Source organism: Chinchilla lanigera, unplaced genomic scaffold (genome assembly GCF_000276665.1).
Source record: "Chinchilla lanigera isolate Chin_1 unplaced genomic scaffold, ChiLan1.0 scaffold00066, whole genome shotgun sequence".
Taxonomy (NCBI): domain Eukaryota; kingdom Metazoa; phylum Chordata; class Mammalia; order Rodentia; family Chinchillidae; genus Chinchilla; species Chinchilla lanigera.
The window spans coordinates 7,391,263-7,417,741 of record NW_004955467.1 but is presented as its reverse complement, the minus strand read 5'-3'; the positions used below and the strand labels follow the sequence as shown (position 1 = coordinate 7,417,741).

General features: G+C 46.3%; 1 protein-coding gene across 2 annotated transcripts in view; it reads left to right on the top strand.

The window, feature by feature from the left end:
* Usp43 (ubiquitin specific peptidase 43) overlaps window positions 1–25,349 on the top strand; it is a gene marked incomplete at its 5' end in the record, with an annotated part of 66,460 nt that extends 41,111 nt beyond the window's left edge. The window contains 7 exon segments of one of the 2 annotated variants that reach the window (XM_013522154.1): window positions 2,146–2,249; window positions 5,451–5,528; window positions 6,332–6,458; window positions 6,565–6,898; window positions 13,392–13,550; window positions 14,865–15,032; window positions 23,555–25,349. In XM_013522154.1, the coding sequence (XP_013377608.1) occupies window positions 2,146–2,249; window positions 5,451–5,528; window positions 6,332–6,458; window positions 6,565–6,898; window positions 13,392–13,550; window positions 14,865–15,032; window positions 23,555–24,609 (2,025 nt within the window). 2 annotated transcript variants of the gene reach the window in all.
* Window positions 25,350–26,479: the final 1,130 nt, after the last annotated feature.

Below are 26,479 nucleotides of genomic sequence, written 5' to 3'. Positions count from 1 at the left end.
ATAACCTGTGAGCACTGTATTTCTTCTGTTTGAATGGCAACTCCATTGATTTTTAAAAAACTGTGGTAAAATATACATTTACCTTAACTATTTATAAGTGTGCATTAATTACATTTGCAGTATTGTGAGACCATTGCTGTTGCTTATATCCCCAACTTCTCATCATTTCTGACAAGAGCTCTGTCCGCTCTGAAGAACTCCTCATTCTTCTTTCCTTCATCTCCCCAGCCCCTTGTAATCACCATTTTACTTTCTAACTATGAACTTGCCTATTCTGGGTACCTCATGTATGTTAAGAATCATGTAATGCTTGTCCTTTTGTACCTGATGGTTTTTTTTTTTTTTTTTTTTTTTGTTCCTGATGTTTTTTACTAAGCATCCTGTTTTCAAGGTTTTCCATTTTATAGCATGTACCAGAAGCATGTCCTTTCCTCCTCCTCCTTCTTTCTTCATTTTTCCTCTTTCCCTCTCCTTCTCTCTCTCTCTCTCCCTTTGCTTGTACTGGGTATTGAACTTAGAGCCTTGTGCATGCTAGGAAAGTACTCTCTGCCACTGAGCTACCTACCCAGCTAAGGCGGTAGTTCAGGCTGAATGATTAATGAGTAGCACATAGGCAGTGGTGTCATGTGCCCCCTCCCACCCCAGAGATCAAACATATTTCCTTGGGGAAACCAAGGGTCTGTTGTATCACTGAACTACACCTCAGCCCATTCCTTTGGTTTTGGTTTTTGAGACAGGGTCTCGCCATGTAGTTCAGGCTGGCCTCAGACTTGCTGTGTAGCCGAAGCTGGCCTTGAACTCATGGCCATCCTGCCTTAGCTCCCCCCTCCATTACAGGTATGTGCCACCACACCCTGCTCTTTTATTTTTGAGATGAATAAAATTCCATTGTTAGTCTGCATCACATTTTGTTTACCCATTCATCTGTTGATGTTCCTATCTTTGATTATCATGAATAATGTTGCTGTGAATATTGGTGAACGAATATCTGTGTGAGTCTCTGCTTGCAGTTCTTTGTGGGTGATATGGTAATTTTGGGTTTAACTTTTTGAGAACTATTTCTAAAACAAACTGCTAAACTATTTCCACAGCAGCTGAACTGTTTTACATTCCCACAGCATTCTAGTTCCTCCATGCTCTCACCAACACTTAGTATTTTCCTTTTTATTTTACTAAAAGTTTAAAATTATACACATCCTAGTAAGTGTGAAGTGGTTTTGATTTGCACTTTTATAATTACTAATGATATTGACCATTTTTTGGTGTGCCTCTTGATCATGCATATATCTTAGGAAAAGTATCTATTCAAGTCCTCTGCCCATTTTTGAATTGAATTCTTTTTTCCAGTGAATTAAGTCACCTTCAATTTAGACATCATGGATTATAACAGTCACTTCAATGCCACAAATGTTAGAATCTGATAAAATGTGTATTGAAATATACAAATATTATATTGTATGTAAAACATATATTAAGATGCTTTTAGATTTGCCTGAGTGTGATGATAATAATCATTTTAATAGAGTAGGTTAAGTCATCCATTAATACAGTGGTATTTTCATTCACAGACTTAGTTCTTTCCACAGTTCTGGTCACAAGCTGAACTGGTTGAGAACTGAATCAAATTTCCCCGTAGGGTCAACATTGAATTTGATTCGTTTCTCATCCAATTGATTTGTGACCAGAGTTATGGAAAGAATTAAGTTTGTGAACTAAAGTACCACTGTAACTGATTAATAATTGATTTATTTTCTGCTAACCCTATCAGTATCTGTTCCAGTTAAACACTTGTTTTTAAAATACAGTATGCTTCTTTTCAGGGGAGATTTAACATGTTAAACATAGTATTAGATCACTGTATTGAAAGATAACATGTGAATCTTAAAAAAACCTTTACATCTGTTGATTTTAAATACTAATTATTAAAGAAATGTTCAAAATACACTGTAGAAAAAGTGATTATTGAGTAATTTATATGATACTTACAGTCTAAATGAGGCTCTGTCTCCAAATACAAAGTTTTAAAAAGGGCTGGGAACGTAGCTCAGTGCGAAGGCCTTGGGTTCGATCCCCAGCGCTTAAAAGAAGAAGTCTAAATCAACACAAGGACTTCCTAACAGCCTGTCTCTGTTTTTATCTTGGCAGAACCTGGAGTCTCTGTTCTCCATCCGGGTTGTGGGGCTGTCCCTGGCCTGCAGCTACTTATCTCCACAGGACAGTCGGCCCCTCTGTCACTGGGCAGTTGACAGGTAAGGTGAGGCTCCAGGTTTGGTAAGAGAAAGAATGTGCTCTTATTTGACTGGACTCCTTTGAGGCTACGTATCAATAAAGTTACTCACAGTGGGGCTAGGGCTGTATCTCAGTGGGAAGGCCTGGGTAAGGGCACTGGCCCTGAGTGCCTTCCCTAGCACTGTAACAGACAGACACACGAACAAACTTGGTCACAATACCAGCTATTCCTGGTCACTTACCTTTCTGGCTCCAGCTGCCTTGTTGGGTCCTTAATATATTCTGTTCTTTTAATCCTTATATCCAGAGAGGTACTATTATGGTCACTTAAAAGATGAGGGGACACCAGGCTTCCCAGAGATGAGTTAACTTGCTCACACTCAAACCACTAGTTAAGGGCAAGCCCAGATTTGAACCCAGGTTGTTTTAACCAAAACACCCATACCCATTTGATTAGGTCACACTACTGAAGCAGTTGGAGTGTCCCCTCTCAGGTGGATGAGAAGGTGACCCCAGGGTCATTGGCCCGCACTGTGGAGGCTGTAGACTATGACTGGCAGGCACAGCCTGCACGGCTGTGTCTCCTGGTTGTCCACCCCTGCAGTCTGCCCCCCTGCAGAGCCCCACGGGGCCGGCATAGTATCGCAGGGCCATTTCGCTGTGTACATTTGTTGTCCAACATTTTTGCTCGTTTTCCTACAAACCCAAAGTTCTCAGGAATGTTCCATGATTTCCTGACTTGTCAACCAAGGCTAACTGATATGAGGGAGACAGAATCAGGATGGGGCAGTCCAGAATGTCCTGGAACCTTTTGATCATGTGATCAAATATTCAGTGAATTTTTAAATTTAAAAAATTATTACAATAAAAGACATGTTGACATTAATCTCCCTCAAAATACTTTCCTTCACTTCAAACACAATATCCCACCATGCTTGTTACTTTCTGAAGCAGTTCTGGAAGTCCCCTTTCGTGAATGTCTTTCTGAGGCAGGATTAAAAATACAGTGAATGCTGCTGCTGAGGGCCATCAACATAAAGGCAGGCTTGTAAAAACATAGTGTCTTCCTCTTCCTTATTCATTGGACCTGGCACCTTGCAACTTCCAGCTTTTCCCCAAGTCAAAATAATTATGAAAAGTAAACATTTTGAATTGATTCAGGATTCACACCCTGTGTCTGATTTATTTCCTTTCACTTAGCTTTATGGTCACTTGTACAAATTTATCCTTCTTTATTCATTATATATAATTTTAATTATTCGTGAGGAATGTCTCAAGCGGCAACAACAAAAAATGTAATGGAGGCACATGTAAAATACATATTCTATTACTTAAGATGTTATTATATTCAGTATATATCTCACATTTTCTTTTTTATTCATCCATTGATGGGCATACAGGCCATCTCCAAGATTGTCTGTTATGAATTATGCCCGTATAAGCATGGGTATGCATGGATCATGGCAATATGATGTCTTTAACTCTTTTGGGAAAATACTCAGAAGAGGTAATAGCTGGGTCAAATGGAGATTCTATTTTTTTTGAGAAAGAATATTCCTTTAATTTAACATTGACAGTGACTGTATGTATTAGCAAAGGGATAAGAGAGTGGAGAGAGAAGATAGTTGGGCCTTCCGTTTCCTAACCAGCCTGGATTTTAACAGAGAGTCCCCGCTGGTGTCTCACCAGGCCTCACACTGGAGTGGGAGGGTTGGGTTGGAAACTTGAAGCATGAAACGTAAAGAGCATGGCATGCCTGGGAGAGGCCTGGAAGTGCACAAGGGGCTGAAGGGCCGGGGGAGAAAGCCCCATTCTCCTTTTTTCCTCTAAGGTTCAGCTGCCACTGGACAAATAGACTGTGAATTGAGGCAGGAAAAGATCAGTATTGTAGTTGTGTTGATAAGATGTGCTTTCATGCTTTTAAAAGGATGTGGTTTGGATATGAACCCAACTTGGGCTTTTGAATATGTTCTCTCTGAATTAAATCGTGCCTCCACACCCCCATCAAGGCAGAGCTCCCCAGTTGCAGGCCTCCTTCATGGTAGAAATGGGGAGCTTGGGAGTCCTAAAGAAAGAGGCTTAGATATAGGGCTTTCTAGTCAAATGTGTCTCCTGAGTCAAATATTTATCCGAAACACCCAGCGTCACCCCTGCAGGGCAGTGCTGCTTCCAGGGAACACAAAGCATGTGTGAAGGAGAGTGCCGGTCTGCTGTGCTCAGACCTGGGAAGAAAGTAAAGAGGGGCAGAGCCAGTGGCTTCTCCCAATTCCACTGGTCTGAAAAGGCGTTTCTCCTCCTGGGGAAGGAGTGGGAGTGGGCAGCGACACTAAGCTCAGAGCTTAGTTCTTTCAAGTCTACAGGAAGGTGAGGAAGGACAATCAGTGTTCACCCCAAACAAACAAAGTGCCACAAACAAGAGCCACTCCTCATTCCCAGGCCCCTCTGGCTCTCGGTCATGCAGGAAGGAGCCCCAGCTCTACCCTAGATCCCTGGTTCTTGTCCAGCGGTCTTTGTGACTTCCATGAGCTTGAAAGCTTCTACTGAATCATTTTGGAGTTCATCTGACTTCCCGCTCTTATTCTCCTGTAAAGTCTTAAGGCTTTTGCATGTGGACTCGCCTCCCTCGGATCTCCCCTTGTTGATTATTGGGTGAAACCTCACACCTTTCACTTCCTCCTGGTCCCGTCTTTTTTGTGTTAAGTCCTACCAGCCTTTTCTGAAATGGGACGGGCCCCAGCAGTTGGAAAGAGCCATAGATTAGCTCACATGGATTCCCTATGCACTGGAGAGTTTGGAAGAATGCTTAGGTGGTGGGGGTGGGCTGGCGGATGCTTCGCTTGCCTTCTGTTGGGGGCGGGTAGCAGCTCTTTGGGCTTCCTCAGGGGTGGCTCTTCATGCAGGATGTTCCTGCAGAGCTTTCTGTAGACACTGAGAAAGTAACTGGGACAGTCGATGTGTGGACAGTTGATCCATGTCCTTGGAGGAGCCCAAAATCCTTAGAGCTCCCAACCTCGCAAGGGCAGGAGAGGAGTAAGACACAGGTTTAGGACTGAGCTCTTCAGCAGAGTTCGCAACCCCAGATAGCTCACTTTTGCTTTCCTTCAGTTTAGGGTGTTTCTATTTGGGACGTCCGTCCAGGTTGCAGACCAACTGCTAAGCCCTGCCGGACTGTGGGAAGGAGGCTCTGTGATTCCTGATGGGGTCTCCTGCTCTCTCCTCAGGGCTTTGCACCTCAGGAGGCCTGGAGGCCCACCGCATGTCAAGCTGGCCGTGGAGTGGGACTGCGCCACCAAAGAGTGGTGAGTCATGGAATCTGCCTCCTGCAGCACCGAGACAGGGCCTGCCTCTTCTCTAAATCCTCTCTGGGCCTCCTTGGCCTAGTCTGACTGTAAGGCAGTGTGCACAGCCTGAAGTGATGTGCCCCATCCCTCTGGGAGACCTTAGTGAGAATTGTTAGTGTGTAAAAAGCCCTGTTAGCAGTGGTGTTCATGATAGTGGAGCTAGGAGTAGCAAATGTGTATGTAGTTCTCACCCTGGGCCAGTAGTCCCTGCTCTGAGCACTTTATTTGCTCTGAGCAGTTCGTGGAGTCTTCATTACATCCTCTGTGTGAGGACCACGAGGTGGGCACTGTTATACTCCGCATTTCTCAGAGCTGGGGACGGAGGTGCAGAGAAGTTAAGCAGTTGCTTAAGGTCATGTGACTCATGCATGACGGAGCTGAGATTTGAACCCAGACTGTCTGCTTCAAGTCTAGGCTCTTTATTAGCCTTTAGCAGCCTTACTTTGAAGAAGGACATTTTTCAGTCTAGTTAGTATTCATTGATCTCCTTCCAGGTGTGAGGTCTTGTGTTAGGACAAGGAAAACAAACATGGATAAGCCAGGACTCGGTCCCTTGAGGAGTTGGGAGGGAAGACAGAGGCTCTAAGACAGAGTGAGTGTGAAGTCAGGAGTGTGCAGAAGAGGTCCCCGGTAGTCCATAAGAAGGGCACTGTAACTGCACCTGGCCACTGCTTTCTGCTGGGCTTGCTATGGGGACAGATGGGGAGTCCCTCTCAGAGGGGAGGGCCCTGAATACTATGGTGTCCTCTCCCTCCTTGCAGCCTGTTTGGGAGCCTCCAGGAGGAGCAGGTCCCTGATGCAGACAGCGTGTGGCGGCAACAGCAGGCACACCAGCAGCACAGCTGTACCCTGGATGAATGTTTTCAGTTTTACACCAAGGAGGAGCAGGTCCCGCCCTGGGCTCCACTCCCCGGCCGGGAAGGGGGCTGGCTGCCTTGCGGTGGGTTGGCTGTGTGCTGCAGGAGCCTCACAGGCCTGGTGGCTTCCTTTCCAGCTGGCCCAGGATGACGCGTGGAAGTGCCCCCACTGCAAAGTGCTCCAGCAGGGCGTGGTGAAGCTGAGTCTGTGGACGCTGCCCGACATCCTCATCATTCACCTCAAAAGGTTCTGTCAGGTGGGGGAGAGAAGGAACAAGCTGTCCACACTCATTAAGTTTCCACTCTCGGGACTCAACATGGCTCCCCACGTGGCTCAGAGGAGCACCAGCGGCAAGCCGTTGCCAGGTCCCTGGCCCTCCTGGAAGCAGCCGGCCAGCCTGCCCACCGCCTACCCACTGGACTTCCTGTACGACTTGTATGCCGTCTGCAACCACCACGGCAGCCTGCAAGGTGGGCATTACACAGGTGAGCCTTGCCTTGCCTCTGCACACAGTGGTCATGGCTGTGACTCTTGCTTGTGGCCTGCTCCTCCAGATAGATTTCTCTAGAATTGGCCTTCTAGGTCGAGCTCCCTCTGCTGCCACTGCGGCCGAGTCCTCACTCGCTGCACACTAGGACACTGGGCGTGTGTGAGAGGGAAGGGTGTCTGGTGCCAGCTGTAGAGCAGATGTCGCCTAAGCTGGTGGCTGGAATTTGAAGTTAGTTGCTGCTCAGATTTTTTAGGCATGTCAAATATGGGAGGCTAGTTATTGGAACCAAGAGAGTGCTGTTTATCATCGTCAGTGATTCTACACAAGGAATCTTACTTCTCCCAGATGGGTATCTTTTTATTTTATGGAGTAATTTTAATTTCTGCTCCTTTGAAAACTTGGGAGCGGTAGACAGAAAGAAACAAATTGCTAGGTAACTCTCAGTGGTTCATCATCATCCCTAGAAACCCTTTTAGAGTGTTATGACTGATTCTGCTTCTTGATTATGTCCTTCCTTGCGTCTGTCCCATCAGGGTGTCTCGGGAGCTACAGAAGCCTACAGAAGAGCTATCAGCAGAAGTAGTAATTGAGTGTCCACTGTGTGGATAGTAGTGGAGGCCGATCCAAATGGTCCTTGTGATTCTGAGAGGTTTAGGATGTGGTTTCCATTGGAGGATGATACAGCTACCGTGGAGAGAGAGAAATGAAGGTGCCGTGCCAGGGACCTGGAGAGGTCAGGGAATGAAGCTGGCCTGGTCAAACTGAAGTTACAGTGGACACCAGAGTTGCCTTGCACTCTGTGTGGGACCATCCACTTTTTCCATAGCTGTCCTTCTAGCTCAAGGACTGCTCTCTCCACCTCTTCTGCAGTCTCTTTTCTGTGACCAAAACAATAGCTCAGCAGAAATCCTTCCTGACCTATATATACCTTAGGAGACATTTCTCTTGTATTAACCTCAAATTTTTTTTTAACAAAAAGTGTCATAGCTGAACTCGTCCTTATATTCACATTAATGATGAAAATAAGGACAACTGGAAGTTGGATCTTGTCATTTCACACATGGAATGTGCTGGGTTCTTATGTCTAAACTCATGGGAATGCCCCATTGCAAGTTAAGAACACTGCTGTAGAATCACAGGGGACTTAGAAGCAGCCTAGGAACAGGGAGGGTTGGGAGGTGCTCACACTGTGAGCTTTGCCTTATCAAATACAAAGTCCAGGTCCCTCCCAGGAGTGAGCAGTAAGGGGTAAAATCTGCAATTTCGAGGTCACAAAGGGCCCAGTTTCTGCAGAGTTCTCCCAGGGTCTGTGTTTGCTCACACTACAAACTACCACTTGCTAGGAAAAGCCTGCCTAATACAAGATCAAAGGGAGACAAGCCCTGAGGGGAGAGGGGACCAGTGAGTGCGGAAGCAGGGCAGTGTCCATAGTCCACACTGCTGAGGGAGATCTCGGCTGAAAGCTCTCAGCTGTGCACCTCACAGGGTCTTCCTCCTCACCACACCCTTGCACAGCGGTTAGTGACAGAGTCCAGAGTCACCCCTGAGCCACTTAGTCTCAGAGCCCACATTGCTGCCTTGCAAAGGGCAAATGACCTCTAACAAGAGCGAGACCCTGAGCCATGGAGGGTGCTGGGGATGAGCACAAACTTTCATCTGGGGATGCACATCTTCTTGTAGCTTCTGAAGAAGGGGTGATGGAGCATGACATTTTGAGTCCCTGCATGTCAGAAAATGCCTTTAGTCCCACTTTTGCTTGACAGGCTCATTGGACATAGAAACCTAAATTGATGGTTGTTGTCCCACAGACTTTGAACAGTAATGTTTGGTGAGGAGTGGGGTCTGAAATGGGATCATCCACTTCTGTTCCTTTGGCTGAGATGGATCTACCATTCATTCTGGAAGCCTTCAGGTTCTTGATCTCTAGTGCTCTGGAATCTTACAGCACGTACCTTCGTGCGGGTCTCTTTCCTTCATTGTGTGAGGCACTGAGGAAACCTGAGTCGGATCTTCAGGTCTGGAACTTTCTTTATGCTCATTTTTTTTAAATAAAAAAAGTTAATTGGTACATAATTGTACGTATTTTGGGGGCATCAAGTGATGGTTTGCTACGTGTACACATTGTATAATGTTCAAATTAGGGCAAGCACATCTATATCCTCAAATGTTTATCATTGCATGGTGATGAAAACATTCAAGATCTTTTCTTCTAGCTTTTGGAAAACATGTACAGTACTTTATTGTTACCTATCATCGCCCTATTAGGCAATACAACACTGAAACTTACCTCTTCTGCCAAATATCAGATTTCCCCCATTACTCCCTCCCTCCTGCTAGAATCCTCAGCCGCTGGCAACGCCCATTATACTCTCTTCCTCTGTGAGATCCAACTTCTTGAGATTCTATATATGGGTGAGATCCTGTGGTCCTTGTTTCCCTGCCTGGCTTATTTCACTTAATGAAAGAGCTTAGAGTTGTTTCTATGTGAGTACGTAGGGAATTAGGACAGTCATTGTTTTAAAAAAATTGCTTCATATTTCATTGTGTACATGTACCAGTTAATTTTATTAATCTCCTATTCATGGGCATTTAGTTTTTGTGGTACGTACTAGGGATACATGCTGATGAATGTATTTTTGTGGTACTGGGGATCGAACCAGGGGTTCCCACACATGTTAGGCAAGTGTTCTCCCATGGAACTATACCCCTAGCCCTTTTTTATTTTATATTTTTTGTTTTTTGGCACTGGGAATTGAACTCAGGACCTTGTGCTTGCCAGGCAGGCACCGTGCCACTGGGATATATCCCCAGCCCTTCATGGGCATTTAGGTTGTTTACAGACTTTCATTTTGATGCAGGTTAATATCCCTTAGGCAGAATAAGGAGAATAATGTTCTCTCAAATATGTCCGTGTCCTAAACCTTAGAACTGTGACTATGTTACCTTACCCGGCAAGTGCAGTCAAGATGGTTGATCAGCTGACCTTAAGACAAAGACACGTTCAGTTATTGCCTAGGTGGGCCACATGTAATACTAGGGACCTTCCAATGTGGAAGAAAGAGGTAGGAGAGTTAGTAATATGGATGAGAAGAACTCAACTTCAACTAATCATATGGCTTGGAAGATGGAAGTGGCCGGAATCCAGGGAATGTGGGCAACCTTGAGAAGTTGGAAACGAGGAAGAAACAGACTCTCCAAGAGCTTTCAGGAGGATTTCAGCCCTGGTGCCCCCTTGATTTTAGATCATAGAAGTCCCATTTGGATTTTTGGCTTCTTGGAGTCTGGAATAGTGTATTTGTAAGTATGGGGTGATTTGTTGCAGCAGTGCTAAGAAACCCAATCGGTCTACAATATTCTCTCAATTTCAGTATCTTTTCCCTTTTATTTTCCATTTCCTTATCTTTTGTGAGGCGGGGATAGATGCTGGGAGATTTATTCAACTTCATCTCCTGACCTTGATATTGCATGTTCTTACTGTGGCTGTCATGATTTTAACTGGTTGCTTCTTTTTCTCTTTTCTTGGATTTCTTCTTCCGAGCACCCTGGAGTTGCTTTTGGCTCTCACCTGGCCCAGCCTTTTGTGGTACCTGATACCGCCAGTCCTGAGCGCCAGGTGCCTCCCAGTGAAGGCCTCGCCGGGCAGGCGCTCTGAGTGGAGCTCTGAGTTGCGCTGGGCTGAGCGGGTGGGATGGCCCCACGCCGTCTGCTTGCTGGGCTCTCACAATGGGAGCCGCCCTTCCTCTCCCACTCTCTTTTGACACTGTGGCTTTACTTCTTTCCTCTTTTTGGAAGTTTAGTCATTTCACTGCACTTCAGAAATGCACATTTTTAGGAATCTGAAATGCCTTCTATTTCATTTTGAATCTGTAGAATAGGTATTACATCTCTATATTCCAAACACACGTGGCTTAAAAAGGGTGGACAGTGAAGCGTCTTGATCCCATTTTTGTCCCTCATCATCCCCCTCCCCTTCAACTACTTTTAATAGTTTCCCATCTCTTCTTCTGTGCTTTCTTTATGTAAGTGCAAGCCACTGGGAGGGTAGTTTCTCATACCCATATTCATGTAGTTCCTTTATGCCCCCCAATCTGAGTTCAATTTTCTGGGTTGTACCTGCCCCTGTGCCTTAAAATCTGTCTTGAAGGTCTATAGATTTGTAGAAAGCTTCCCTGACTGCTATAAATGCACTAAATAGATGAATCAATTTATTAAATCAGTGCCCTGTGGATAGGCTTTGGACTGATTCATTATTTTGCTATTACAAATATTGCTGCCATAACCCTTTGTATATGTCATTTCCTACATGCGCAAGTTTGTCAGTAGGAAAATGTCTCAGCTCAGTCTGTGAGGTTTTTTGTTTGTTTGTTTTTGTTTTATTTGTTTGTAGGCAAGTGCTGTATCACTGAACCATACTCTAGCCTTCGATTGGCATTTTGACAGATACTAACAAACTGCTCTGCACAAAAGGTTGTAGGAATTTGCACTCCTACAAGAGTAAGTGAGTGCTTGCTTCCCTATAACCTCTTGAGAGTGTTATTACGTCTTTGGGTTTTGCCAGAAACGGGGGAATGGTATATCAGTGTAAGTGTAGCCCGCAGCTTCTAAGTCACTTTTCCTGGGTCTAACAGCTGTTGTGGGTCCTTTCCTGTGAACTTTCTGCCTATGTCCTTCAGCTTTCAAACAGATTATTGTCACAAGCCCTGTCCAATTTCTGTCACTAGACTGTCCTGTAGATATTTGTCACTGTGCAGAAGATTGTTATTTTTTTTAGGTGACCAAATTGTCAATTTGCTTCTTTTATGACTTCTCAAGTAAGTAATGACTGAGAGCCTTTTTTTTTTTTTTTACAAGAAGTTTTGCCTGTGTTTTTCCTAGTACTTTTGTAGCTTTACATTTATATTTAAATCTTTGATTTGGAATTTCTTGATGCTCTAAGAGAGCCATCTTGGGGATCCAGTTTTTTCCCAAGAAGATACTGATTTGTCCCAAGACCAGCACTAATTGAAAAGTCCACTTCATTCCTTGAAAGCCCTTGTACCAAAACAGATACTACGTTTTCATGTTTGGGTCTTTGTTTGCTTGCGACAGGGTCTCACTATGTAGTTCAGGCTGACCTTGTACTTTTTATGTAACCCCAGCTGGCCTCGAACTTGCAGAAGTCCTCCTGCCTCAGCCCCTTGAGTGCTGGGGTTATGGGTATGTGCCATCATACCCACTTCTTGCTTGGGTTTATGTTTGGAGTTTGGTTTTGTCCCACAGCTGGAAGTCCCAACCCACAAATGCTGCCTTCGGCTTTCAGGCAACCGGCCCCCTTCCCGAGTGACCTGGGAGCTGCCAGCCAAGCCGTACACATGTGAACAGACGCTGTCACTTTAAAGATTCCAAACATTTTAGGAAACATTTTACTGTATGACAGAAGCCACTTACAGGTTTTAAGTGGAGGAGCAAAGCATAGCTTAGAGCCGGACATGATGGTGCATACCTGCAATCCTAACACTGAGGAAGGCTGAGGCAGGAAGGCTGCAAGTTAGAGTCCCACCTGGGCAACTTAGTGAGACCCTGTCTCAAGATTAAAAAAATAAGGGTTAGGGGTATAGCTCAGTGGCAAGGCCCTGGGGTCAGTGCCCTGTACTGAAAAACAAAAAAACTATAACCAAGTACTATATACAATTATATACACTCTTAATATACACAATTATGTACTATATACAACTATATACACTCTACAGAGAATGGGTAGAAAGGAAGAAGAAAGGGAATTGGAGTTCCCGTTGGGAGGGTGATTCTGAGGCTCAGGGGGAGACTGTACTGGCTGAAAACTGACCACCCAAGCTCTCAAGACACATTTTGGGAGTAGGATCCATAAGAATGGCTTTCAGACTTGGTGTGGGGTGGAAGGGAAAGGAAGAGCGAAGATGAACTCCTAGGTGCCTGGCTTAGTGCGAGGGTCAGCAAACCATGGCCCATGGACCACAGCCTGTCTAGCGCCACTGTTTGTATAGCCCACAAATTTAAAATGGTTTTCTTTTTTGTTTTTTTTTGAGACAGGGTCACACTGTGTAGCGCAGGCTGGCCTTGAACTCACAGCAATCCTCCTGCCTCAGCCTCCTGAGTCCTGGAATCAAATGCTCACCACCATACCTGGTTTGAAATGGTTGTTACATTAAAGTTGGTAATAAAAAAAAAAAAGGACAGCAGTATGTAGCAGAGTGTAACCATATGCCTGAACCATTTGCTTATCTGGCTCATTATAGAAAAAGGATTCAAACTTAAAATAACAATACTCTTTATCAGTAAGAATCTAGGAGCATGGCCTAGGATCGTTTCTGATTCCACAGAATTCATTTCTAGCTCCCAGTGGACTTTTTCTCATTGTATTGTATAAGCATGTCTATTTCTCAGCCATGTCAGTGGGAAATGTCCTCTGCCCTTTGGGGTTCTGATCACAGAGACTGGGGTTTGGACTTTTGCAGCATACTGCCGGAACTCTCTGGACGGCCAATGGTACAGCTATGACGACAGCACGGTGGAGCCAATTCGAGAAGATGAGGTCAATACCAGAGGGGCGTACATCCTGTTTTATCAGAAGCGAAACAGCATCCCTCCGTGGTCGGCCAGCAGCTCCATGAGAGGTGAGCGCTGCTGTTTGCGGGGATGGGTGGAGGGGAGGTTTGGGAAGTTGCTTTAAGAATCAGGAGAATTTTCAGTTGGACATCCAGGACCAGAAAGGTAGGCAAGGATTGAAAAGAGGAAGTGCTGGACACTGCTCTACAAATCTGAGCACCACAGTTAGCAGCTCCTTTGTCAGGATGTGGGATGCATATACTGTAAGTCAAAAAAGGGGAAAAGAATGATTTCACTGGGTGCGGTGGCAAACACCTGTAATCCCTGCACTCAGGAGGCTGAGGCAGGAGGATTGCCATAAGTATGAGGCCAGCCTAGGCTACAGAGTGAGACCTTGTCTCCAAACAAACAGAAAAAAAAGAATAATTTCTTTTAGTCAGCAGGGTGACACTTGGGGGTGTGGGATTCCATATTCTCAGTCTCGCTTAGAATGAGTCAGATTTAATTAAGCTTGTGACATACAGCCCTGTGTTATAAGCTAGTATTAGTCCTGTTAGGGAGGGGTGGTAAGAAGGGTACAAGGCCTCTCTAGGAAGTATAGTTGCTTAATGATACCCCAGCAATTCATTTATTAGCCTTAAGTTTGCTCGGAAGTCTAGAGGAAAAAAATACCAAAGCTGCCCCTTCTATGTGACCTGTTCCACTCTGCAAAGCAGCCGTCCTCATCTTGAGGATAGGAGAGCATTTAACAAAAATCAACCAGATTTTCTCTTAACCATTATTGAAAAATGTCCAAATAAACCAAGGGTTCTAGCAGGTCTGAGTTAAACCTCATGCGAGTCTCACCGCTGCATGCTACAGGAAGGAGCTACTGGAAGAAGAAGAAAGCACCATGTTAGAGAAGGGCAGGTTTTCCTTCTGCCCAATGTAATGAAGACGATATCTCCTCCAGATCAAAGAGTGGACGTCCTTAATGACTGTTATAAAAGTCAGTTTCCCTGAACTTGGGGTCTCTTCCTGTAACAGCGTATTGCATGGTGCCCCTAGGGAACTGAGGCCTTGGGTCCTGGGAATAAAATTCTGACCATGGCTTAGGCTGTGAGTAATAAAGTCCTCTGGTTCTGGAAAAACAAAATGAAACATTTAGGAAGCCAGCGTTGGTGACCAGTAATTTCATGGAAAGTATTTCCCTGAACTTTGCTCTCTGTGCCCACTTTCCTCTCCCTGAACCCATAAGGTTGGTCACGGGGCACCCGCCGAAGGGCTCTCCGGGTATTTAGCACCGTTTCTGTGGGCTGCGGGACGGGGCTCAGCCGTGGGAAGCTCTGCTCGGCTGCAGAAGCGGGCATTGGTGCAGCCTCCCTCCTGTGCTTCCTCTGCAGGCTCCACCAGCTCCTCCTTGTCTGACCACTGGCTCATGAGGCTCGGGAGCCACGGCGGCAACAGCACCCGAAGCAGCCTGCTGTCCTGGAGCTCTGCCCCCTGCCCCTCCCTAGCCCGGGTGCCCGACTCTCCTATCTTCACAAACAGCCTCTGCAGCCAAGACAAGGGTACGTGCGTTACATGTGCTGATGTTCTCTAACAGCTGTGGTCTCTCCTCTTGGTCAAAGTGGTGGCCCTTCCCAGCCTCCAGTGTGGAGTCAGGTAATCAAGAGGGGTGTTCCTCTGTCTCACAGGGTCTCCTACAACCTTCCCTCACCTCCACGTCTCCTCCTCGGTCCTCTGTCTACAGATACGATGTGCCTGTGTGTCCACAGGTGGCGTGTTTGTAGAGCCAACCAACTGTGGATTGAAAATTTTGGGGGTAGGGACCCATCTGTACTGAACATGTAGACTTCTTTCTTGTTATTAGACTTAAACCAATATATATAACAACTATCTGTATAGCACTGGCATGTATGGGTATTGTAAATAATCTAGAGATGATTGGAAGGACCTGGGAGAATATGCATAGGTTCTACACAGATACCGTGCCATTTTGTATGTGGGACTTGAACGATTGAGGATTTTAGTGTCTGCAGGGGGACCTGGGGATGATTCCCTGAGGATCCCGAGGCTTGTTCTACATTCTTTCTTGGCTCCCACAGAGCTTGTGGTTTTGTGGGGGTGGACAGAAAATGAAGGCAGCAGTGTGATTGAGAACAGGGATAAATAATCAGGAAGGAGACATGGAGGCTGGGGAAGTGGGAGAAGGGCACAGAGTTTAGTGGTTCGGCTGGGGAAGACCTTTCTGGGGAGGTGGTGTGAGTGAGAGAGATGGCAGCTCTTGTGGAAGTCAGGGGACTGTATTCCAGGAAGGGAGCAGCCAGGGAGATGGCCTGGAGTGGGGGTCAGGTCGGGGAGAAGCCGGAGCTAGGGCCATCCTTGTGCATTCCTATTTTTTTGTATTGCTTTTTTTGCTTTTATTCCCCCCAGTACTGGAGGTTGAATCTAGTACATCCCCAGCCCCTTTTTATTTTGTACTTTGAGACAAGGTCTTTCTAAGTCACTTAGTTTCCTGGCTGTGATGGAACTTGCAGTCCACCTGCCTCAACCCGCCAGAAGGCTGCGATGACAGGTGTGCGCCACCACACCCAGCTACACTCCTGCTGCTTACCACAGTGGGTTCCTCTGACCCACCCAGGCTGGGCATTCTTTTTTTATCCCTGCATTTTCATGACGTCACATTTAGGAGAGAGTCTACAAAACAAGAAAGTGTTTTTCAAACTTGTTCATCCCTGCACCCCTGCCTATGATAAGCTCATAAATTCGTCTAGCTCCATCCATCTGAAAAGCATAGTACCCCGGGCCATGTCTTAGTTCTCCCAGGGAGAAAGGTGTCTGACTAGTGGGGGCAACTTGAGAAGTGGGCAGCTCTTCAATACGGGATTCAGGAGGTGTCAGGCACGGCCCTGAGGGCCTCTCAGAGACCCAGCAGGGGCTCAGGACCGGGGTGGAGTTGTTCGTCCTGCTCTGGAAGGCAGTGATTCACTTCCAGTCCCTGAGTGTGTGGAAAATTGCTAGGAATCCTCTCTAGAGCGGCCCTGGGGCTTAGGCCACCCCACTTTTCAGGACAAGAGTTTTTGCTGATAAATTTCCTCTGCGGCTTTTATTGGGGCTCAGAGATTTTGTTTTTCTCTTTTCAGTTCTTTCCAGATAGTATTTCATCTCAGTTTTCATTTCTTTGATCTAGAACTTATCTGGGAGTTTCAAGTATGTACAATTGTTTTGTCACCTTCTTATTATTCCTTATTTCTAGTTTGGTGGACTATGATCCAAGAATGTGATTTTCAAAGTTATTCTTTTTATGATCCAGTTCATGGTGATTATTTTGTAAATGTTCTGTATACATATGATATACTACCTATTGTCTACTTGAGAAATGTGAGCTTTATTTAATAACTATTAGCTGAGTTGGTCATTTATTTAGTTCTCCTATGTCTTTAAATTTATCTTCTCCAGGGCAGCCTGACTAGGAAGGAGATATATTGAGGCCTTCCTGCGGAGCTGTATTTTTAATCATGTAACTCCTTGAATTTTAATAATTTTGTCTTATGTTGTTAGCTGCTTTGTTAATAGAGGTCTGCAACTTTATTACTGTTGGATCTTTTTCTTAAAAAATTAACTGTGCTTTTTACCATACTAATGTTGCTCTTTATCCTGCTTAATATATTTAACCCTAAATATACTTGGTTCCTTGTTAAGAATTCCACCTTCTGCTTCTTTTTCTTTTCTTTGCCTTTGCCCGCTGTTGTTTTGCTTTTTGCCTTTCTCTTTTGCTTGGTGAACTTTCTTTTTGAGTTAGTTTTAAGTGGTTTGTGGTAAATAATATGTTGCTGGGTTTTTGTTTGTTGGTTTAATATCAAAAATTCAGAGCCCTCCACCCCCCTTTTGGTATAGTGCTGGGGATCAAATCCAGGACCTCACACAAGGTAGGCAAGTGCTGTACCCTTGAGCTGCATTCAGAATTCTGGTCTTATAATTGGAGAATTCAGTCCATTCATACTAAATATGACAACTGCAATATCTGATTTAATTCATTTCCATATTTTAAAAATTTCTTTTTCCTTTCTTTGATCATTGTTGATTTGATGTTGCTATTTGCTTTTTCTTTTGTTAATTTGAAGTTTTATTCTTTTCTACCTTGTATAAGTACTTGGTACTTCCTTGATATTTATTTGTTGTTTAGTTCTGTTGAGGCAGGGTCTCGCCATGTAGTTCATGCTGGCCTTGACTTTACTATGTAGCCCAGGCTGGCCTGGAGCTCGCAGCAGTCCTTTTACCTCAGCCTCTCGAGTGTTGGAACTACAGGTGTGTGTCATCATGTTGGCTAAATTTTATTTTGTGCAGTCTGTCCTCAAACTTGTGATCCTACAGCCTCCTGAGCGGTTGGGATTACAGGTGTGCACGTTCTTCCCTCCCTCAGCAAGAGAAGAACTAAATAGTATTTCTATCGTCACTCTTTTTCCTGCCACTCCCTCCAGAATGAGAGCTTTGAAATGCGTTCATGTGCTTCTGGTCTGCTTTGGGAAGTCCCCTCTTCCTTCCCAACTGTTAGGTTTTGGTGAGAAAATCTAGTACTCTTTATTTCAGGCTGTTATTAGAATTTCTGTCCCATCTTGATTTAACCTAAGGTGATGTTGCGAGGCTGTCTGGTGTTCCTTACACAGAATGGATGGGTCATAGATACATGGTCTGCTGCTGTATGCTGAGTTTTCTCCTTTTCGTTCCTGTTTGTGCTGAGGTCTGGGTTCTGCCTCATTAGCGTTGGGTCAGAACCTCTTTGGGGCAAGCACGCTGTGCTATCTGCACCCTTTCATAACCGCACGTATTTCCTTGCAGCTGGGAGTGACAGGGAGCCAGAATCTGGGGTTGCATTCCTTTCCTTTCAGGCAGCTCTAGCTGTTTTCCCATGGTCTGCCTGCACCCAGGGTGGCATGTGAGAAGCCTAGGCTGTTCTTTTTCACCTGAGTCTAACTTTTTTTCTGGAAGCTTTTAATATTCTCTTTGGCCTTTGAGTTCAGAAATTCTATCAGCAAACACCTGGGTCTGTGTTTTTGTGCATCACCCCTACCTAGGACTTGGGAATTTTTCTTACAGACTCAGGCCTTAATGAAAATATTCCTTTGTTTTCTTGTTGAACCGTTGTCTCTCTTTTCAGATCCTTATGATTTGCCTGTTGGGCCTCCTGATTCCATCCTCTCAGTTTGCAGCCATTTCCCTGTGGCTTCTGTGTCTTTGTAATTTTGCTCTGTGATGTGAGAGATATCTTTCAGGTCCCTCATTTGAGTCTCCACAGTGATCCTGCAAGCCTTCAGTTCATTTACTGAATTTTAAACCCTGAAGGCCACATTTTCCAGTCCCCAGTGTTCTATGCTGGAATCTCCTCGAGACTCAAGTTAATTGGTTATTTAAAGTTGTCACCTGTGTCCTCTGGTGGCTCTGCTTCATTATGAACCTGTCTTCATGGTTCTGTTCTTTTCTTACTTTCTGACGCCCGGACCCCTCTCCTTGTGCTATTATTTTCCTGTTTCTACCCTTGGGGCTCTGCTCTGCCCTTTCTGGAGTGGTGATGATTCCTGCAGAGATGGCAGGGGCAGTGGCTTCGGCTTTATGACAGCCACACCCTGTCTTCCCCAGCCTCAAGCTTGGGCTCAGTCTTGGAGGTGGGAAGCCCCAGCTTGTCTGAGTGGCTCCACCGTACCTTCCAGGGGAGCAGAGGGCAGTTTGGGGTCAGGCGTGCCCCCTGCTGCTCTCTGAATGTCAGGTGGAAATGGTCACCAGCCTCTCATGGAATCATAAGACCATAGGCGATCTTAAAGTAAAACCAACCAACCTAGGGACACAAAGGTCCTACAATTGTTTCTGACACTGAAAGCCAGAGACAGAGAGGTCTCCAAATGCAGACTTGAGCTCAGAATACGAGGCCCCGTAGTGTGTGTCTCTTTCTTTGTTTCCAGCCACACCTCTGTCTTTTTGCTGCTTTCCAGGCCACCAGTCTTGCTGCTGCTGCAAGGCCTTTACACTCACTGCCCCTTCTGCCTGGAGTCTGTTTCCCCAGATGTCCACATGCCCACCTCTCCCTCATCCCTCCCAGGGCCCCTGCTTCCCGCTTCCTCCCCCTTATTCGTTGTAACACTTACCACACAGGACGTGATAAATACTTTCGCTTTGCTCAAACCCCGTGAGGACAGGCACTTTATATTTACTTCCTCAGCTGTATGCAAAGCAGTGAAAACAGCACCGGCACACAGTAGGCTCTCGTTAAATATTTTTTGAATGAATCACGGGGTGGAAGCTGTTAGAGAAATGGAAAGCACTTAATCTGTTGCAGGTGGGCTAGGAGTGGGGCAAAGAGGTCCCTAGGCTCACGGCTCACAACTCACAATGTGAGGTCACCGCGATCCCTCATTCACTAGCTAAGGGCCAAGGACTCCTGGGAATCAGGATGGCCACACGTGGGCAGGAACAGAGGTGGTATCTCTTGGAGCAGTGTCTGCTGGCTTCAGGGTTTCGAGGTGCGTGTTGGCCATGCAGAGGGCTCTGACGGGTCCCGGGCAGCTCCTTATGTGCACTGTGGGGCTTGTGTACATTTCAGGAAGGTGTAGCAGTTTGCGTCTGTAGTGCAGTTTGAGCCACCTGGTTCTCAGGCAAGACTGGCTGGCAATAAGCAGGAGTTGTGAGGTGGCGGGGGTGAGGGGGTACATTGCAGGGCAGTCTGACTTAGTGCTTAGGCCTCCTAGAACACTACCCCTCCCTCTACCACCCAGAACTCTACAAGGTCCGTAGCCCCAAGCAAGGGACTTCAGGTCTTATATCCATCTAGGAAGTGGAGAATGAAATAGCCAGTGAGCAAGTCTCAGTAGGATTGAGGGGGGTGGAGGGTGAGGGGTGTTCTCATTTCCTCCCATCCCTCTGCTGTAATTTCTCAATTTCGTATCCCCCCCCCCATCCTGTTATAATAGTGTAGTGGATAGAATGAAAGAAAATGAAGACACGGTGCTTCTCACCGCTGCCTTGAAAAAGAGAAGGAGCGGTTCCACGGGCATCTCTGGCTCCTGCACTGTGTGGCACAGATGTTGATGTCAGCCCTGGCCTCAGGCCCTTTCATACCAGGAAGAAAGGAAGGACTCTATTTAGGGCAGCTGCCAGGTCCTCCGGCCACCTGCCACGGCTCCAGATGGCGTCCTCACGTCATGAAAGGCGAGAAGTCGCAGCTTTGTCCTCCCAGCACAAAGCTCCCCTTTCTGCCCTTCCTGGGGCTGAGGAACAGGGAGAGGGAGAACTTCACACACATCTCAGACTCCAGAATGGTGTTTTATCTGAGATATGGGAATTTAGTGGTGGAGCAGCAAGGTCAAGCCAAACTGAAATGACAAAGTATTTTGGGTGAAATTGTGTCTATTCCTGGCTAATATACAGAAATGCTTTAAAGAAGAAAAGCATCAAAAATTATCTGTGAAAGACCTGAAAGGTAAAATCCTTGTGGAGCCTCTGAGATGCTGTCACACTCCTGTGGCCAGGAACAAGCGATCTCCTCCTTACCCCTCTGGTCATTTCTCTTCAGGGTGCTTGGCTGTTGTGCAGGGCACCTCCACTCCCAGCATGCACTGCGGCTCCTTGGTTCTCCCAGGCTCTCATCTGTGCAGCTGAAAGTCTCAGGGCTCCTCCACGCAGTGTGCAGAGTTGGCTGTGCTACCATGGGAGGCTTTTAGTGGCAGCGGTCCTTACTCATTCTGAGTTACTCTCGTTGCAGCCCATTTGGATTGCGGTGGATTAGGTAGCTTGTCAGCAACAGGAATTTGTGCCTCAGGGTCCTGGATGTCTAAGATCAGGTGCCAGTGTGGTCAAGTTCAGGGTGGGGATCTTCTAGGCTGCAGACGGCTTCCTGTTGTGTCTACTCCCAGAAGAAGGAGATCTAGGTTTCTTTTTCCTTCCTTGTTTTGAGGGATCCGACTTCACAGTCTAATCACCTTCCTAAGGCCCTCATTTCCTCATACCATCATCCCTTGGGGATTCGACTTTCAACATAAGAATTGAGGGGAACACAAGCATCCATCCATAACACTCCCATTTTATGATGAAAGAGTGTGTTGATAGCAGCCTGCTGTGGGTGACAGGATTGGGTGGTTGACCAGCAGCTTTTCTCCAAGTACATGTGACTGTCCTTGTGCCATGTAGCTTGTGGGTTTCAGTTGAAGATTTCTTTCTCAGTGTAGGCGCTTGTAAATCAAGACTATGACGGTACAGTGACAAGGAGTGGGAATTTCTAAGGAAAAACAGACAGTATTGGTTACATGTACGTCCTCCTTAGAAATGTTGAGGTGTGGGGAAGAACTCAGAAGAGAAACGGTTGTACACGGCACACCACACACCTTTTGTGTTGGTGTCTATTTCTCCACCCTTGCTCCTATGTTTCCACATGCACACATAATACAGACACATGTGTGTATATTTTGGCCATTTGGCTTATACTGTTTCTTTAGGCTCTTATTTCTCATGTAACTCTGTGTATCAAAAACATCTTCTCGGCTATTTATAGATATTGCGAATCACAATGAAGGCATATGGGCAGCTCTGATGGAATTAAACATAGTTTTTTTTTTTTTAGCTTATGGTGGGAGAACTTGTATTTGAAAATACAAGTACCTAATTTGACTTGGAAAAGCAGAGACTTTTGCTTAGCATTCTGGTGCATGGACGTATCTAAAGATGGGTGAAGCTGGGCGTAGAGGCAGATGCCTATAGTCCTAGCTACTCAGGAGGCTGCTTGGGCAACTTACTAAGACCCTGTCTCAAAATAAAATAAGAAGGACTAGGGGTATAGCTCAGTGTTCCCTTGGTTCAATCCCTAGTATCACCTCCCAACCCCCCAAAAAGAAAAAAGAAAGACAGAGGATGTTAAATCTTAGGTTAGTTCCTGTTGGGTTAATATCATCCCTTAGTTATTGTGGACTGATCAGTCTCCCAAACAATCTCCCAAACAAGTGGAAGGTGAAGGCTAAATAAAAGAGACAAATGGTATGATCTCAGGGCTCCAGGAGGATCACAGAACTCAAGATTCTCTGAAGGCTAAGACCAAGATCTCTGGGCAGTCATATTTATTTAGATATCAGAACAAGGGAGGGAAATACTCAAGTAGGGTGGGAACTGCTCAAGGACTTCTCCAATTATGGCATTTCATTTAGGAGAGCTGTGTTAACTCAGGAAGGTCTTCCCCCAGGAGTGAGGTGCCTGAGGCTATAGTCTTTAGTTGAGGTTGGAGCCAGGTGTCCTTGGCTGTGACCTAGTCTTATCCTTTGAGGCTTCAAAGCTTCACCTGCCATTATGGGGCTTCAGTAGCGATGAGTGACTTACAGAGGTTCACTTACTATGAGTCCACTGCCCATCTCCAGACAAGGGAACTAGGCCTTGGACAGACTCACAAGTAAACATGGAAAACCGATTGGTTAACTTAAGTTCTGCTCAGAGCTGCTTCATAGTAGTCTCCATCCGGTTCCCTCTGAGACTGAGCTTTGCCAGGGGCCTGTACTGCCAGGCATGTAGGCACAGACAGCCTTCTGTGTCCATAGGTTCTACACTGGCAGAGTCAACCAACTACTGGTCAAAAATATTTTTATAAAAATTGCATCTGTACTGAACATGTACAGACTACTGTTTTCTTGCCATGGTTCTAGAAGTAATCTAGAAATGATTTAATGTACACTGCATGGGTTATATGCAAATATCCAAATCATATGCAAATACTGTTTTATATGAAGGACCTGAGGTTCTGTAGGGTTGGAACATCTATAGGCAGTAGGTCCTGGACCCAATCAATCTCCCATGAGTATCAAGGGGTAACTGTACCTTCTTTGGCTTTGGTCCCTGTAACTTCAAATGTGTGAGTGGAGCCTGGGCCAGTGAGTGAGACTTTCGGTCCTGAGGATAGGAACCCTGTGCATCTGTTCAGCGGTAGATGCATCCCCAGTGCCCAGCCCATGTCTGATATCAGAGTGCTCAGTGAGTGCTTACTTGATGGCTGGTGCTACAGTTTCTCCTGTTTCAGCTGCAGGGTTAACTGGGTGTGCTAACGTCTTGGTGTCTCTTTCAGGAGGTTTGGAGTCCAGGCCTTTGGTTCGGGGTGGCCACGGCAGAAGCATCAGCATGAAGGCGCCCACCACATCCCGAGCCAGGCAGGGGCCCTTCAAGACCATGCCCCTCCGCTGGTCCTTTGGGCACAGGGAGAAGCAACCTGGTGCGTCTGTCGAGCTGGTGGAGTACCTGGAGTCCAGACGCAGGCCTCGTCGATCTACCAGCCAGTCCATTGTGCCTCTGCTCACGGGCACAGCGGGTGGGGAGCAGAAGTCAGCATCTCCCAGGTCAAATGGCACCCTTTCTGGTGAAGATAGTGGCCAAGCTAATGGGAGAGGACCAGCAAGGGTGCCCTGTCCCTCAGGCTACCCCAACCACCACCCGGCCACTGGATACTCTGAGGCTCTAAACACAACCAGGACACGGAAGGAAAATGCAAGTCAAGATATCCGGCTTCCCAAAAAGTTTGACCTGCCCCTCACTGTGATGCCCTCCCTTGAGAATGAGAAGCCAGCCCGCCCAGAGGGCCAGAAGACCTCAAACTGGAAGGGAAGCCAGAGCGGCCCACCGTCGCCCTCCACAGGTTTGTCCAGAAACTGTCAGGACAGTGGCCAGGGTACCTTACCCAAGATGAGGGCCGCTGTGGACGAAAGGGCTTCGGAGAAAGACCGGCTCCCACAGGGGACTTTCACCCTGCTGAGGTCTGTGTTTCGGAGGAAGGAGACTCGGAAGGTGGACGGGGCCCCGGGCTTCCTGCCAGTGCTGCCGGTTTCCCTGGGGAGCGGCAGGCTGAGCCCCGCCGTGGGCGAGCAGGCTCCAGGCTCATCTCCTGCGCTCCGGATTCCGGAGGGCCTGGCCAGGGGCCTGGGCGGCCACCTGGAAAGGGATGTCCGCTCTGCACCCAGCTCTCTCCACCTCCCTCGCAAGGCCGGGAGGCCCCCACGACCCGGTGCCGCCGGCTTCTCACAGAAGAGTGTGTCTGGGGAGCAGACTTCTTATGGCACCTTGCAGAGGGTGAAATACCACACTCTGTCCTTGGGGCGAAAGAAAGCCTTACCCGAGTCCAGCTTCTGATGGGCGTTTCAGTACCGTGTGAAGTTGGAGGGATGGGAATTTGCACTGAGTAGCTGTGGGCAGTCTGTGTTCAGAGTGAATTTTCAGGAAGCCAATTGTCTTGTGATCTGTGAAAGAAAAACATGTTTTTGATCTCTATAAATGGACTCTGAGCACCTCCTATCCAAATAACGATGTCCAAATACTGTACGTACCCTCTTGTATCATTGGGTGCTTTGATATAGCCTTGCCACTAGAGGGCGATGTTGGGCCAATATTACCATTTCCAGGCAAGGAGGGATTATTTTGTTTAAATAACGTCTTGGTCTGAGTGCCTGTACTAAAAGAATCCAGTGTCAGGTCGGATATTGTCACTGGATTCTCTTTTTTCTTTATTTCTTTGTTTTTAAATAGTGGACTTACAAGGGAAATCTTTTCCTTCGAATGCTTCTGTGCATACATGTAAAAGATGCCAAAACAAAAACAAATAATAAAAGAAAAGAGTGACAGCTATGATAAGAGAAGGTTCTAGGAGAAATGGAAAATAAATGGTTGCTATTTTAGGAGAGTATTTAATATATAACAAAATAACTATTAAACTTTTACAAGGTATTTAAAAAAGATAACTATTTTGATACCAGAGGAAAAAAAGGAAGCTTTAAAAAATATAACTATGAGACCTACGTGCCATTTTAATAAAATCATGTTGGTGAAGTGCACAAATGGCTTGCTGTGTTATTAAAGCTTGGTAAGTGGCCTTATTCCTGCTGTGTCTACTTGCGCGTTGCCCTGGCTATCCATGAGTAGCTACTTCTTTCTGAAATTGAAAAGCACTGATCATTAAAACAACTTCTGTTTTTTGTTTTGTTTTGTTTTTTTAAGAAGGAGAATTCTTAGGCCTGCCTCTTTCTGGAGTGCTTGGACTTGCCAGCCCCTGAGACGAGGCTGCCTCGGTGGACTACGTGTCTTCTACAGCTTCATGTGTGCTTCCGTAGCATTTATTCTTCAAGAGGTTCTGTCATTTCTTACTAAGAAGCTGCTAGGCCTGACCCCAGGCCTGGGGCTCAAAAGTTAAGGTCACTGGCAACTCTGCACATTAGGGTTTTCTGGAAAGGCTTCCTTTCTGAGGGCAATCGTTCGTTCAGAACACCCGGGCCCAGGGGTTCAGTTTTCCCTCAGAGACACAGCACAACTTGTTGGCATGTCTCTGCTGTGGTACTTTAACATTTTTTTCCTTAAGAAGGAAGAATGGTGTCCTACTTTATTCCAGTGAAAGAGTGCAGCTTGCCTTTGCTGTGAGTGACAGTTGGAGGTTGGGAAGAACGAAGACCACGGGGAAAGTGAAAGCAGCAGCCTCTGGCCCTATCGCGAGGCTCGAGGCTTCGCATCCCAGCAGAAGTGTGCGTTTCTTTGGGTCTTACACTGATGTGCTCTTGGGCAATGTGGAGGACGATGTTGTCCAAGTCCTCGTGGGTGACAGGAGTTTAGGACTCTTCCTGCATTATTTGGTTGTTTCTCCTGTTTGGCGCTCAGAGCAATTTATTTCTGTGCTCCCAGCTCAGGCTCACTTTCTTTGTCTGCTAAGAGACTGGGTTGTAACTCACATTCTCAAGGTTTATTTCCTGTAAGGATTGGCTTTGCGAGAACTTCATATCTTCAAGGAGTAGCTCGGGAAAGTCCTGCTTGTTAGCAGTGTTCTCTGCGATGCACCAGGAATTGGGACACGGACTCCGGGCTTCCAACCATGAAGGTGTAGGAAGGGGCAGGGACACTTGGACCCTGGTGGGTATGTGTGCTGTCTCAGGCTCTCAACAGAAACGCTTGTGGTCCGTTTGCAGGCTCCTGTCTGAGGCTGCTTCTCCCTCTAGAAGGAATCAGTAGGAAGCTTTGT